This window comes from Thrips palmi, unplaced genomic scaffold, assembly GCF_012932325.1.
Source record: "Thrips palmi isolate BJ-2018 unplaced genomic scaffold, TpBJ-2018v1 HiC_scaffold_8, whole genome shotgun sequence".
NCBI classification, from domain to species: Eukaryota; Metazoa; Arthropoda; class Insecta; order Thysanoptera; family Thripidae; genus Thrips; species Thrips palmi.
The window spans coordinates 9,067,399-9,081,336 of NW_023144635.1; the positions used below are offsets into that span (position 1 = coordinate 9,067,399).

At 50.5% G+C, this 13,938-nt stretch overlaps 1 protein-coding gene across 1 annotated transcript in view; it reads left to right on the forward strand.

Annotated features, from left to right (window-relative positions):
* LOC117653511 (protein furry-like) overlaps positions 1 to 13,780 on the forward strand; it is an 89,319-nt gene extending 75,539 nt beyond the window's left edge. The window contains exons 6-30 of the mRNA XM_034399225.1: positions 3,292 to 3,426; positions 5,093 to 5,373; positions 5,465 to 6,060; positions 6,148 to 6,258; positions 6,343 to 6,541; positions 6,630 to 6,840; positions 6,928 to 7,026; positions 7,108 to 7,411; positions 7,482 to 7,621; positions 7,707 to 7,922; positions 7,998 to 8,195; positions 8,275 to 8,442; positions 8,525 to 8,665; positions 8,761 to 8,929; positions 9,025 to 9,368; positions 9,444 to 9,518; positions 10,439 to 10,624; positions 10,710 to 10,847; positions 10,929 to 11,104; positions 11,184 to 11,376; positions 11,469 to 11,723; positions 11,805 to 11,996; positions 12,087 to 12,316; positions 12,406 to 12,506; positions 12,593 to 13,780. Coding sequence (XP_034255116.1) covers positions 3,292 to 3,426; positions 5,093 to 5,373; positions 5,465 to 6,060; positions 6,148 to 6,258; positions 6,343 to 6,541; positions 6,630 to 6,840; positions 6,928 to 7,026; positions 7,108 to 7,411; positions 7,482 to 7,621; positions 7,707 to 7,922; positions 7,998 to 8,195; positions 8,275 to 8,442; positions 8,525 to 8,665; positions 8,761 to 8,929; positions 9,025 to 9,368; positions 9,444 to 9,518; positions 10,439 to 10,624; positions 10,710 to 10,847; positions 10,929 to 11,104; positions 11,184 to 11,376; positions 11,469 to 11,723; positions 11,805 to 11,996; positions 12,087 to 12,316; positions 12,406 to 12,506; positions 12,593 to 12,750 — 5,016 coding nt within the window. The 3' untranslated portion in view covers positions 12,751 to 13,780. The remainder of the gene's footprint in view (positions 1 to 3,291; positions 3,427 to 5,092; positions 5,374 to 5,464; positions 6,061 to 6,147; positions 6,259 to 6,342; positions 6,542 to 6,629; positions 6,841 to 6,927; positions 7,027 to 7,107; positions 7,412 to 7,481; positions 7,622 to 7,706; positions 7,923 to 7,997; positions 8,196 to 8,274; positions 8,443 to 8,524; positions 8,666 to 8,760; positions 8,930 to 9,024; positions 9,369 to 9,443; positions 9,519 to 10,438; positions 10,625 to 10,709; positions 10,848 to 10,928; positions 11,105 to 11,183; positions 11,377 to 11,468; positions 11,724 to 11,804; positions 11,997 to 12,086; positions 12,317 to 12,405; positions 12,507 to 12,592) is intronic.
* Positions 13,781 to 13,938: the final 158 nt, after the last annotated feature.

A 13,938-nucleotide genomic window follows, 5' to 3' on the forward strand; every position in this document is an offset into this window, starting at 1 on the left:
TGCCGGGAGGCTCAGCCCCGGCTCAGCCCCGCCCCAGGCCCGGCACGGCCAGCACGGCCTACACATATTGGCACGCGGGCGGCGCGTCGGGGACTCGAGGGGCTCGGAGGACGCGAAGGCCGCTTTGTTCTGGCGGTTCTGGCCCAGAGTATAGCACGCGTTTTCACGGAGAAGCTGGCAGGCTGAGACACTGGCTGTGTCTCTCTCGCACTCGGGGGGCGTCGCGCGGAGGTGCGAGAGAGGCAGCGCGACAAAGGCGGCACCGTTCGGAATGGGGCCGCGTGCCCTGGCGGGTATGCGCTGGGCCGCCCCGCCGGGCCGCCGTCTCGGAGAGCGCGCGCTGCTCGCGCGAGTGGAGTGGCCGGGCGTATGCAAACTCGCAGTGTTTGGGTCGCACTCGGAACTTGGGGATAGTTCCCCAGTTTAGGGGCTAAAATATTCGCTCCGAGGGAGGCCCTTGGGGGGCGTCGCGTCCTCCCCGAGGGCCGCCGAGGGCCCCGCTTGGGGCAGCCAGCCCCCCGGGGCCTTCCCGCCGACGCCCCCGCCGCCCCCTTTTCTCCATTCATGCCGCGGGTCGACACTTTCAGGGAGTCACCGGTATGCCCAGAATTTGGGGTGCCGCCAACCGGAAGCAGTTCGAAATTTATGATTGTACCCGTTTCCAACCCAATTTTTAAAAAACAGCTCCTTTTAAAGTGAGTTTTGAGCAGTACTGTCGCGCCTTGACATAACTTTTGATCCTTTTTGGTCTGTGAATTTCGTCGACTTGTCTGGTTGGGTTCCGCGTTTCTGCGCCGTTGTCGGCGGCTTTGTGCGTTGTGCGCGCCGAGGTGACGAGAGCCCGTCTCCGGCTCGGCACGCCGCCTGTCCGCGTGTGCAGTGCACCACAGCGGGGAAAAGGGGGGGGGGGAAGCTCCCCTCTGCAGTGAATCACGGCGGACGCGGACAGGCCTCGCAGGCTGTGGTTTGGCAGGGCGGGTAATAGAAGGGAGGAAACATACATGGCACCCGGGGCGGCGCGGGCCGGCCTGGCCTCTGGGCGGGTCGGTCTGGCCCGAGGCGCTGGGCCTTCAATATTTCAGTGGGCAGCCACAGCCGCGGCCCGTCTGCTGCCCGCCACGCCACCCCCGCCGCCGACGCGCTCTGATGAAGTGTAATTTTTCGGTCGCGCCGGCCAGAGCGGCCAGAGCGGGCAGAGCGCCTGCCAGCCGCCGGGGTAGGCCCGCCCGGCGCGCAGCTGAGCGCAAGTGCGGCCTACCCGCCGGGCGCTCGGCCTCGCCGCCCCGCCCCGCCCCGGTGGGCCGTTAATGTACCGCGGGCCATCGACACGGCCCGTGCAGGCTCATTCCGAACCAGTGCTCTCGTCACTCTGTCTCTCTCGCACTCGAGCGGCGTGGCGCAGGCCGTGGGGGTGCGAGAGAGACAGAGCGAACGAGCCCGCGGTACTTGTACCCCGAGGACTTTACCGCAGCAGCGGATTTACGGGCAGGGAAGGTGCGGCCGGCCGCAGCGGCAGCCGGTCGTTGACTCGCGGACGCTGATTGGCGTTTTGTTGTTGTTGTTGTTGTTGCTGCTGCTGTTGTTGTTTGGGTTGTTGTTGTTTCGTGAGCAAACAGAGGGGGCCCGCCGCGGCCTGTTGGTAATAGGATCGCGGTTTTCGTCAATCATAGCAATGAAGATTTTTGAAGATTCAAAAAAAAAAAAAAACATTTTGTTACTTAAATCCACGTGGAGAATAAAGCTGGATTGGTTGGAGAAAAAAAAAAACTGTAACGTTGGAACTGCTGTGTACAAGCATAGCCGCAAACCGTGCACCTGCTCAAAACCGCCTTTTGTCTCTCTCTCTCTCTTTTTTTTTTTTTTTGAGGGATTGATGGACTTGCGTAAATGTGGCCGTTCATTGTGCCCGCATTGCCCGCATTGCCCGCTGCTGCCGCTGCTGTCGAGGCTCGCTCGGACGCTCTCCCTGCGTCGCTCCATCTTGTCCGAACGCCACCACCGCCGCCGCTACTTGTGCTTCCTGGCCAACCCAAGTGGGATTTCAATTGTGTTCTCGCCGGGGGGCGGTCATTTTTTATTCGGCTCCGCTGCGTTATTTCCCATCCATTCTGGCCGCCCCACCCCGCCCCGCCCCGGAGCTTCCGGCGGGCTGCTGCGAGGGCTGGACACCATGGACACCCTCGACGTTGCTATGCGCTGCTATGCGCGCCCAAAGGGCCGCCGTGCCCAAGCCAGCCGCCGCGGCCGTCCGTAAACACGAGGATTTATTGATTTTCGGAATTGGCTTTCAGGGTTTGTTGCCGCCACTGCCGCCGCCATCGAGAGCGGGAAGTCGTTTAGCGGTGGAGTCCGCGGGCCTCGCCTCGCCTCGCCGCGGCGCCGCCGTCGCGGTGCTCGGTTCGCGAACAAGTTGGCGGCGGGGCCGAGGCGGGGCGGACCGCGCCGTGGTTTTGATGTGTGGACAGTCTGGCGCGAAAGTAACGCGATGGCCGTGGAATAGAGGCGAGCACGGTGAAGGTCGAGGCCGAGGCGAGTGCATGGGGTGCCTTCGCCCGCCTGTACTGTGCCGGCCAACAGAGCCTGCGATCGGGTGGGTAAGCTGCCGCGTTCTCACCCGCCGTCCCCGGCCGGGTGAGCGCTCTTACCCGGTGCCAGCACAGGTTCAGTCGGCGCTGGCCGGCCCGACCTAGACTGACACACACACACACTCACACGTAGCGGCCAGCGGCGGCGACCAGCGCTCGATCGACGAGCCACAGCGCCGACGGCGAGGCAAAACCAACCACAGCCGCGCCAAGCGACTGACGGGCGTCAGGCGAGTGGCATCTCGCTCTCTCACTCCCATAAGCAGCCAACGAGTGCGAGAGAGACAGTGTGTCGACTGGCGGCTCGCTGACTGCCGCCTGCCTCGCCGGCGACGGCAGCGGGCCGCGCCGGGCTCGGGTCGAGCCGTCGTCGGCACGCTGGGTCTGTGCACCCGTGGTGGGTAGCGCGTTACCCGGTCACCTCAACAGCGGGTGGGTCTGGGTCTGGGTATGGGCCGGCTGTGGCCGGGTGAGCAAGTCAAAGAGTGCCAGGCCGGCCGGGTAGCGCTCGGCCGCCTTACCCACCCGATCGCAGGCTCTGCCGGCCAACCAACCGGGGCCGCTAGCAGGGTTACTTTCTCGGCGCTTCCTTCTTCTCGTCGTCGTCTTTGTTTTGATGTTGTTGTTGTTGCCTTTATCCTGGCGCCCCGCGCTGTGCGGCTTATTAGTCCTAAACCCGACCCAAAACTTTAACTTTTTGTTGCAGTTCTCCGACTCGCACCCCAAGGAGATGGAGGAGGTGTGGGCCACGCTGTGCTCGTGCTGGCCCAACAACCTCAAGGTCATCATCCGCTACCTGCTCATCATCTCGGGCATGGCGCCCAACGAGCTGCTGCCCTTCGTGAGTATCCCTCATTCGGCAGACTGACTGCGAGAGTCCCTCTCGCACTCATGGGGCGTCCCGTGTAGGCGTGAGAGAGACAGAGCGACGAAAACGACCCTCGGAATCAGTCTGCAGGGGCGGTGACAACGAGAGCTCGACCGTGCCCCGTGCGCGAGTCTAGCGATTCCGGACAGTGTCTCGTCGCTCTGTCTCTCTCGCTCCGCTGCGGGACGCCCCAAGGGTGCGACAGAGACCGCGCGGGACGTCGTCTTGTCCTCGCTGCAGGCCGTTTGCCGTCCGGATTAAGGCCCACTACGGCGCGCTGCCGGTGGAGGGCGAAACGCAAGGCGGAACGACGAGGGCTCTCGCTGGGGCACTGCCAGGGCACGGCCGGGGCACGGCCAGGGCACTGGACGAAACTGTTCCACGAGTAGCGGGAACGGGACTTAGACTCCAACAGTGGCAGTATGCGCCGTGTCGTAACCATGCCCTACTTGCGTGGCATACTCAGCGCGTGGACCTTTGTGTGTGTGATAGTGAGTGTGTGAGCATGTGTGTGTGTGAGGGAGAGAGAGAGAAAGGGAGAGCGTCCGCGTGTGTGCAAGTGTGTGTGTGAAGGGCCGGGCTGCTGGGCTGGGCTTATGCAACCCCACTCACGTCCGCAATGAGGCTTCTGGCTCGTCTGTAGGACTGCAGCCGCGCCAAAGAGAGTTGTGGTTAGGCAATGCATGGAATATGCAAGGACTGCTTTCGTCGGTGGCGATGTGCCCTCCTCGGCGAGGGGCGAGGCGGTGCTGCAGCGGGGTGCGCGTGGGTGCTCGCCGTGCTCGCGCCCTCCCGCGAGCGGGCGGGCTCAAGTCTGGCCGCGCTCCAGTCAGGTAGGCGCCACCTGTTCAAAAGCGGTGCGCCAGGGGGAAGCGGAAGTGCCGAGACAGAGACACATGGCCGGAAGAAACGGCCTGTGCGCTCTGTGCGCCGTGAGTTTGCAACTGAATCATTTATTAAAGCGTCGCCGTATTGCGTTTTCGTTAGCTTGTTTGTGAGCGGACCGCGCGCTGCGTTCGAGTTTCGAGTCGGCGCCAAGACGGGCGTGCGGCCACGGCGGGGGCGGACCGTGCGAGGCAGACGAGGTACGCCGCCTGGGACTGAGGAGAGGAGAGGTGGTGGCGGCAGTTCGTCACTGTCTTGCATCCGCTCGCCGCGCTGCCGCGCTGCCCGCGTGGAGTGGAGCACCGTCCTCTCTGGAGTGGAGTGGAGTGGAGGGCCCCTGTCAAGTCGGGGGTAGGCCGCCCGCCCGCGCGACCGCGCCGCGGGTTGCCTGGCCGCTGCGGCCGGGCGTCGCGCGTGGTCTGGGAGTCTCGGTTACTCTGCAAAGCGATGACAGCGTTGGGGAAGCAAGCGGGGAGGGGAGGGGCGGGGCGGGGCGGCGTAAGCAGCTTGCTTGGCCGGGTGGCCGGGTGGCTGTATCGGGGCCAGAAGCTGGCCTGGCAGGCCTGCAGGCCGGAGAGCCCGACGGACGGGATCCTGGCCACCCTGGCCGGGGCGGCCCGGCCAGATTTGTGGTGGACTCAGGCGCAGCGCGCAGCCCCTGGAGGGGGAATTCGCGATGCCCAGGCGCCCAGGCCTCGGGGATGGCAGCTAGGTGGTACACTGTCCCATGACATCGCTCTGTGCTCTGCGGCAGGCCAAGCGGGTGGCGCTGTGCCTGGCGCGCGCGCGCCCCGACCGCCTCATGGACGAGATGACGACGGAGCTGCAGACGGTGGAGACGCTGTCGTGGCTCATCGAGCGCACGGAGACGCCCCCCTTCTTCCGCCTCACCTCGGTGCGCAAGGCGTCCTCGCACTCGGCCGAGCAGCCCTCCGGACAGCCGGGCGACCCGCCGTCCGTGCCGCCCGCCCACGAGAAGGGCACCATCCACACCAAGCGCCACAGCGGCGAGGACCCCGCCAAGGCCTGCACCGGGTAAGGCAGCCGAAGGCAGCCCACCAACGGGTTGTTCCGGGGAGCTTTCCGGGAAAGGGTTTGTGTTATTGTTGCTTGTTGGTTTGTCCAGCACCACCAAGTCGGACTCCGCTCTGCGGCCGCGGCCGGAGAAGGGCCGGACCGCGTCGGGCCCCGCGACCCTGCCCGACGACATGGCGGCACCGTCCGCGGAGCAAGAGGCGGTGCAGACGGAGGAGGCGTTGGCCTTCTCGCTCTCCAGGAACGTGAACGCGAACGCGCAGAGCCAGGCCGGCCAGGCCCCCAACAAGTTCGACATCCCGCAGCCGCACCCGCTCCCCATGCCCGAGTACGGCGGCTACTTCGCGCCGCTCACCGAGTACCTGCCCGACTGCACGCAGCCCAGCAGCGGCTTCCACCGGTGCAACCTGGCGGTGATGCTGCTGACGGACGTGGTGGTCGACGGCGTGGAGGTGGACTGGTCCGTGCACGTGCCCCTCATGCTGCACATGCTGTTCCTGGGGCTGGACCACTCGCGCGCGCTCGTGCACGAGCACTGCAAGCAGCTGCTGCTCAACCTGCTGGTGGTGCTGTCGGACCACTGCGACCACCTCACTGTGGCGCGCACCCTGCTGGCCGCCAAGACGCAGCAGCTGGCGCTGGGCGTGCCCAAGCCACAGTTACCGGTGCACCAGCACAACTTCACGGGTAATTTCAACTTTTGTGTCCTTGGCGTTCGCTGTGTTCGAGTGTCTTGCGGCACCATAAACTAATGCGCTACCCTTTACTCTGCAGAGCCTGATTCGGAGTTTGACAGCTACATGCAGGGCCCCAGTGTTGTCGCAACAACTTCGGGGGTTGTCCTTGGAAATGCCAGCTATACCACCACCACCTCTAACAGCTCAGGTCTGTCGACTTTGCCTAGAGTTCCATGGGATCTTATACAGGAAGTTCGTATTGACTGTGACCATTTATACGTCTCTATTGCAGATATCACAAAAACTGTTTCAATTGTGGGACCAATTTCGTCAGTGAGCACAGTTAGTACTGTTGTTCCTGTAAGTTCTGTTGGCCCAGTGATTGTCATTGCTGAGGACAGTTCAGCTTGGACTAGCCCCAAGCCCCTACCAGGACCAAACATGCCTGTTCAAGATGTTATAAAATCTTTAGTAGATTTCCTTGCATCAAGGTAATGTAATGTACTTACTGATTTATTCTTCTGCTGCAGAGACCAAGATCAAGAGAACTCTAATCTAATGTTTTCAATTAAATTTCAGGCAAAACCAACCTCTATGGAATTATGAAGACATAACAGCAAAAGTGTGGTCTGTTCACTCTGTTGAACAGTTAGATATTTTCCTACAACATGTTCTCAAAATTTTTAGAGATTCTTTGCCTCAAGCTCTTATTAGTGAACGTTGGGCACAAACAGCATTGCAGCTTGGGTTGTCCTGCTCCTCGCGGCATTATGCTGGAAGATCTCTTCAGGTTGGTTTTGCGAACCAAATACTGCTTTAATTTATTTTCATGACTAATTGTTTAGTAATTTTGCACTTGTATTTAATTTACTTTCAGCTGTTCAGGGCATTGAGGGTGCCTATAAATTCAAGAATGCTCTCAGATATTCTGTCACGACTTGTGGAGACTGTTGCTGAGCAGGGAGAAGATATGCAGGTAAGGACCTATGTTCAATGAAGGAAAACATGCCTGTTCAACCATCTAGTCTAACCACATCTTACAACTGTTCAATTTCAGGGCTATGTCACAGAATTGCTGTTGACGTTGGAGGCAGCAGTTGATTCACTCGAGTCTGACTTCCGGCCTCTTGATTTTATGAAAGAGATTTTCAAGTCCACCCCAAATTTAAACAACAAGGAGACCTCTGTAGTGACTGCAGGAGGGAAACGAAGCCCAGGTGGAGGTGTAACAGGACTATATGGCAATGGAAACAATCCACTCACCTCCAACCTAGGAAGCAGTGGTCACACTCGCAGTACAAGTTACTCAGTTTCATATAACATGCGTAAATCCATGCAGTCTCCTGCCAATGATAACAAAGGTTACCATCTTTCTTTTACATTTAAAACTCTGTATTTCCATTGGCGGTGAAAACATTATAACTTTTGCAGAAATGCGTGGGAGAGTAATGTCGGAGCTTGAGTCAAGATCAGCAGTTAGTGCTGGCTTAGGAAGCAAGTACCACTCAACCAACCTTTGCCGATCTCGGTCAGCTCAATCACTAAAACTATTGGGTGACAGTGCATCTCAGGTACAGTTTTTATGAGATCATTGAATAATAATAATAATTATTATTATTATTAAATAATTCTATACTCATGTCCTTTAATTTCCAGGATGATAAGCTGACTATTCTGGCCCAGCTCTTTTGGCTAGCAGTTTCTCTTTTAGAATCTGATTTTGAACACGAGTTTCTTTTGGCTCTGAGATTGCTGAGTCGTGTGCTCCACCGGTTGCCTCTTGATCGCCCAGATGCACGAGATAAAGTAGAAAAGTTACAGGCCCAATTGAGATGGAATAATTTCCCAGGAGTACATGCTTTACTCCTGAAGGTACTAATTTTTGTTTTCCTGTTCATTCTTTTAACTGTTACCTTGCCATCATTTCCATGTTCGTTCTTTTTTCAGGGATGTACAAACCATAACACCTATGATTGTGTGATGAGTCTTTTACCACAATTCACTTTGTTGTTGGATTTACCTTTCGTAGACCCTACTCAAAGTCTAGCATTCCCCATGAATGTTATAGCATTGTTACCATACCTTTTGTTGCACTATGAAGATGCAAATGAGCTCTGTATCATGAGCGCTGAAAATATTGCTCAGGTGAGTTGGTAGTCATTTGCAGACTGTCCTTATGTATTAAGTGGTGTCTTATCTGTACATTTTCACTGTTCCACAACAGGCCTCCACAGACAAGAGCAAGAAATTGGAAAATCTAGCAACTGTGATGACATTGTATAGCCGCCGCACATTTAGCAAGGAAAGTTTTCAGTGGACGAAATGTGTTGTCAAATATTTATATGACACTTATGCTCACTTGGGCCTGAATATGCTTGCTTTCCTTGTTGAGGTAATGAAAATCATGTAGCTTGTTTCATGGTTGTGTGTGTGTGTGAAAGAGGGCAGTGTTCTCACCGTTTGTCAATTTCCAGGTCCTGGAAAAAGGCCCTTCGATTGTTCAGCTATCGGTACTGAGCATCATACATTGTATGCTTCACTATGTAGACTTGGCTGCAGCTGCTGCTCAGCCCATCAATGGTGATTTGCTAAGAGTTATTCACAAATATATTGAGGTATGATTGTATTCTTTTCATCCTCCATCTTGCTATATAGAATTTTTAAAAGCTTGCAGAACAAATTAAATCTTGTGACTTTTTCTTACACTTAGGGGGCACACTGGAAAGAAGCTCTAAAAATTTTGAAGTTAGTTGTTACTCGCTCATCTACTCTTGTTGCACCACCAACTGCGACCCATTCATCACATTGGGAATCAAGTATGTCATCACCTCATCCCTCATTCTCAGATAGTGAGCTGTTCACCAAAAAGGAATTGCCAGGTCTGTTGTGTTTGCAGTATGTTGTGATCTTGTCAAATTAGTGAGTGTGTGTGTGTGTGTATAAATATAATTTGGATCTCTGGTGCCTTCCGCAGGTCGAACTATGGAGTTTACATTTGATCTTTCCCAAACTCCTCTCATTGGTCGTCGTCATGTCAGCAAGTCAGAGGAGAAGGACAACACTGCTTCTTCCAACTCCACTACCTCATCAACTGCAGCATCAAGCGCAACTCCAGGCACCGCAGGAGGTACACCCAGCACGGCAAACAAGTCTGCTGCATCATCTGCTGCAACTGTTGCTCTGAGTGCTTTGCCTGGTCCAGTGCAATCGAGCAGCTCTACTCCAGGCAACACGGCTCTCTCACCAAGACGCTCTGTGTCACTGTCTCCTGCTGACAGCACAAACATAGCTGGTTGGAAGAGACCCTGGATGTCTCAGGTACCCCAAAGTTTGCCTTTAATTTTGGTTTGCTGTAACTTTTCCATTAGTTTCATTTTGGTTTTTCCTTTTCAGGGCCGTGTCAGAGAGTGTTTAGTCAACCTATTGACAACTTGTGGGCAAAGAGTTGGTCTGCCTAAAAGTCCATCCGTAAGTATTTTCAAAATTTTCTATTTACACCTTGCTACTATGAATTTATTTTTAGTCTTGAAGAAAGATCATTTTAGTTGGAATTAGCTTTGTCAGTGCAAAACCAAAACAGTAGGCATACGATATTTGGGTGGATTTTTCATGAAATGAACATTATGTGAAACTGACATTTTTCCTGTGATTTCCTCTTTCTTGGTTCTTTTAGGATGGTTTAATATTCTCATACCACAAGGTAACTCTTGCTAAGTCGCCATACCTCTCCCAACACAAAGCTTTATGTTCTCACTATATCCAGCTTTTCATGTTCATTTAATACTTTTAAAAACAATTAGAAGTGTTTTTACCTTACAAAAAAACATTGTGATTTGGAGAAACATATCCGTGAGGACTTGCAAGGGTTTTTTAAAAAAAAGACACGTTAACACTTACACGCACACACAAACAAAAAAAAAAATAATAAAATAAAATGAAAGTATGTTTTAACAACAGACATAAAACTCACAAAATTTGCGCATTTTTCTTGTCCTTTGGTCTCACGCTGTGCACCTAAACAGGAGCTTTATTGGTCAACATTAAGATTGCTTGAGTTCACTTTATTTGTGCTATCAAGTGAAGCTAAGCCGCATGATGCATATGATTTGCTTTTTGTGAATTACACAACACTTCCACATCAGCTAAACAAGCCTTAATGTTGTCCTGTGTTATTAGTGTTTTTGATAAAGATGTATTCCTCAAAATATTTACACAAACATGATTCATCCTTTCCTGTTTGAGGTAGAATCCTTTGTCAAAAAGATTCTTCAAAATTTGACTCTGTTTGTTGCCTTGTGGATCCCTTTTGTCTTGTAGATAGTTTGGAACACATTAATGGAACATTTCATTCTAGGAAAAATTAATCTTAAATTGTTTTTTGTCTTTAGGTCATATTCAGTCAGAGTTCTGATTTGATGGAGAGGCAGTCAAGTATGGCATCATCCACCGAAGAGATGTCTGGACCAAATAATGATCTCTCTGGAGGATCCCGGAGAGATGATGGGGCAGGAACAGAGCAGTTCGGAGTGTTTAAAGACTTTGACTTCCTTGAATATGAAAGTGAAAGTGTGGAGGTAAGCAGCTTATATTTTTATTTAGATTTTTATTAAATCAAATTAATTTCTGATTTTTCATTTATCTACCATATTTTACTTTTAGGGTGAAAGCACTGATAATTTCAACTGGGGAGTGCGCCGTAGGCCTCTCAGTGAAGGGGAAACTGAAGGAGAGACCAGTTTACGCCAGATGGAAGAAAGTCTCAGCGAGAAGACACCTGTTCTCAGTAAACGGAATAGGGTAAGACCCAGCCTACTTCCAATGCTGTCTTCATCGTGCTGTCAGTAAGATCGCATTAAAATGCAATTTTGTACTTTGCAGCGAAATGTGCTGGAGGAGTCATCTGATGATGAAGTGGGCTCAGAATCTCCTTTGGATGAAGTGGCCTTGGCCCCAGAAATTAGCAGCAGTTCAGCTAGTGGAAGTGTTGTCCTGTTTCCCCCATCCTCACTTAGCCTACAACACAGGAGACGTTCTGATAACCGATCTGATACCAGGCAAGATTCCTTTCACAACTTATCTTAATGTTTGAATTATTTTGTAAATTGATTGATCCTTTTAACTATTTTTTTGCAGTGGTTCAAGTGCTGGAGATCTAGGCGATGTGACACCATGCAATGCTTCACCAAACCTCTCAGCATTAATGACATTTCGCCCCATCCTGCGCGACGATACAGAAGAGGCGTGGAGGAGGCACATTCAAAGCCTTCTCAGTAGAGTTCCCTCATCTCCCTTAGAATTGTTTTACCTGTTGCACCGTCTTGTTCGGGTAAATATTCCTCAACTAATGTTAATGATCGCCATGATTTACTTTTTTGAATGGAAGTATAAGATTGATGTTATATTGGATCTTCTTTCCAGGACGTCAGCAGCAAAGCTGTTGCACTGACTCAGGAAGCATGTTTGTATTTAGAGGGAGATTCAGCCGGCACTGACCTTCGTTCTCATTTACTGTCCTTATGTGACCAGCTCGATGGGCGTGTGATTGCCCCTTTGGTTTGGTTTTGTCCCGAAATTCTTGACAGTTCTCGCCTCACAGAAGCACTGCGATTTGGATCTTTAGAAGTCCAGGAACATTTGGAGACATTTTTAGATCGGAAAGACCACCTGGCTGAGGTAAGATGAACATGTTTGTAGTGCTTTTGGAAATGTTGTAAATTGGTGACTGTATTTTTAAAAAATATGCCTATATTACAGTGTGTGGATGCAGTAAGAGCAAGTGCAAAGCTGGAGCTCTTAGGAGAATCAGGGGGCACTTTAACTAGTAGTGGTGAGCTGGTGCTTGACCTGGGCAAGGCTCTCTACAAACTTCATTTCCAACTTGTCATGGTACTGGAGGCTGCAAACAGAATGGTTGGAGCCCTTAGCATAGCTGCAGAAACAAATCAGGTATCTTGATCTTGTATTTACATAAGTACTTTCAAAATACCTTAGTTAAATGCTAATGTTTCATTATTTTATTTTCTAATATTTCGTCAGCTTCAAGATATTTCAACTGAGGTCATCCAATTGAAAAGCGCTTTGGAAGAGAATGTTGAAGGAGAGCAACACACTCCTACAGCAACTCCATCATTAACTCCATCTGCCACTCCAACTCCTCCCCCAGAAGGTGGCATGTCGTTAATGGGAGGCAACCCAGAAAATACTCTCATGCATTTACTTCAAGAGGCGAGGTGGCCTGCTGCCTTGCATTGGGCCAAACAAAACCGGTATGATTTTATTTTGCTTTATATTTTCAGTTGAGGTTTTTTTATTTATAATTCAGTTTGTGTTTCTAATGTTACACTTTTGTTCTCAGTGGACTCTGGGGAAGTGATGTTATACCAGCTTGTTTGGAAGAAGATGATGTCATTAGCATACTTATTCTTTACTGTAAACATATCTCTCATGACAAAACCGGTAAATAATTCTCTTAATTCATGATTCTTCCATTTTGCTCTTTGAAATTATGTTCTTTGTTAAACATGTTTCCTTTTCCTTTTCAGATCTGTATGTCACAACTAGAACTGAACCAGAGCTGAGAAGTGCCTTGTCTGGTTTGTTAAACAGTCTTCTTCAAGTCCTTGAAGCTGTCAACAATCTTGAAGCAGATGTTAAAATACAAAGACAGCAACCTCCTCAAAGTAATAAAATGGACTGCTAAATGCAGGCAGAAAGAGATAGGAAACAGATAGATAGCAAGGGATGGATCTGATTGGGAAAAGTGATATCTTTATTTAATCATTATTGTGATTTCTTACTTTGTGATTTGAAATAGTTGCATAGGGTATTATTATTGTTGGTGTTGTAATTTTGGAGACCTATAGTCTTCTGGCTGCAATCATTTTTCACTTCTGGCATCTCATTTGCTTTTTTTTAGTCAGGAGTAAGTGACAAATTCTGTATTTTATTGTTTGTACATCCTGTTTTTATTTTTATTTACCACTCAGTGATATTTTTTTTAATAGTTAGTGTTTATGTGAGCAATCTTAGAACTGCTGCAGCTCAGTTGTGAATGTATCCTTATTAATAATGATAAATAGTAAGGTAGTCACAGTCCTTGTAAAAATGTGAAAAGACCACAATTCATTTGTAGCTGTTTTCCATTATGCGCTTCAACTGAATGTTAATTTCTTCTACATTATCATCGTTTTTATTCTCTGTAAGTATAAGAAGACTCAGAAATCTTTTAGAAAGTCGCCTACGGTTCTTGCTTTCTTTTGCTGAGCTTGTTGGGGGAAAGTCTTGCACATTGTTATGTATAGCTTGAGCTCAAAATAAATTCAGATGTATATTTTTTAATGAATTCCTTTGTAAGTGCTCCTATTGATTGAATGTTTTTAGAGAAAGAAGACTTTTTTCACATAAGTCTTGTGCACAAAACAAAATTATCTAATTATCAATTATAGGATGTTTTTTTTTTCTACATTACTCAGTAAGGTGATGAATATTCAAGGTGAGATGCCTGAGTACCTGTTAATAGGACTGATGATAACCAAAGACTTATTTTATTGGTTGAAGGAAAATGGAACTGTCATTTGTCAGTGTTTGGGATGGCAATAAGTAATTTTCTGTGACACTCTTATCATGAATCTTGTCGCATAAAACTTACCATTACTTATCAATATCTTTTTATGTATAAATGTTGTACCTCATTAATGGATCATAAATAAAGCTTGCTCTTCAAAATTCAAGAGGACTAATTTTTTAACCCTGAAGACACGTATGGCCTTGCACACCTAGCAAGCGCTTTTGACACACAAGGCAAGTTTGAAGAAAGGAGCTTGCAACTTTTGTAAATAATTTTAGCTAAAATGTCTGGTGGAGGAGTACCATGATGATTGATGAACCC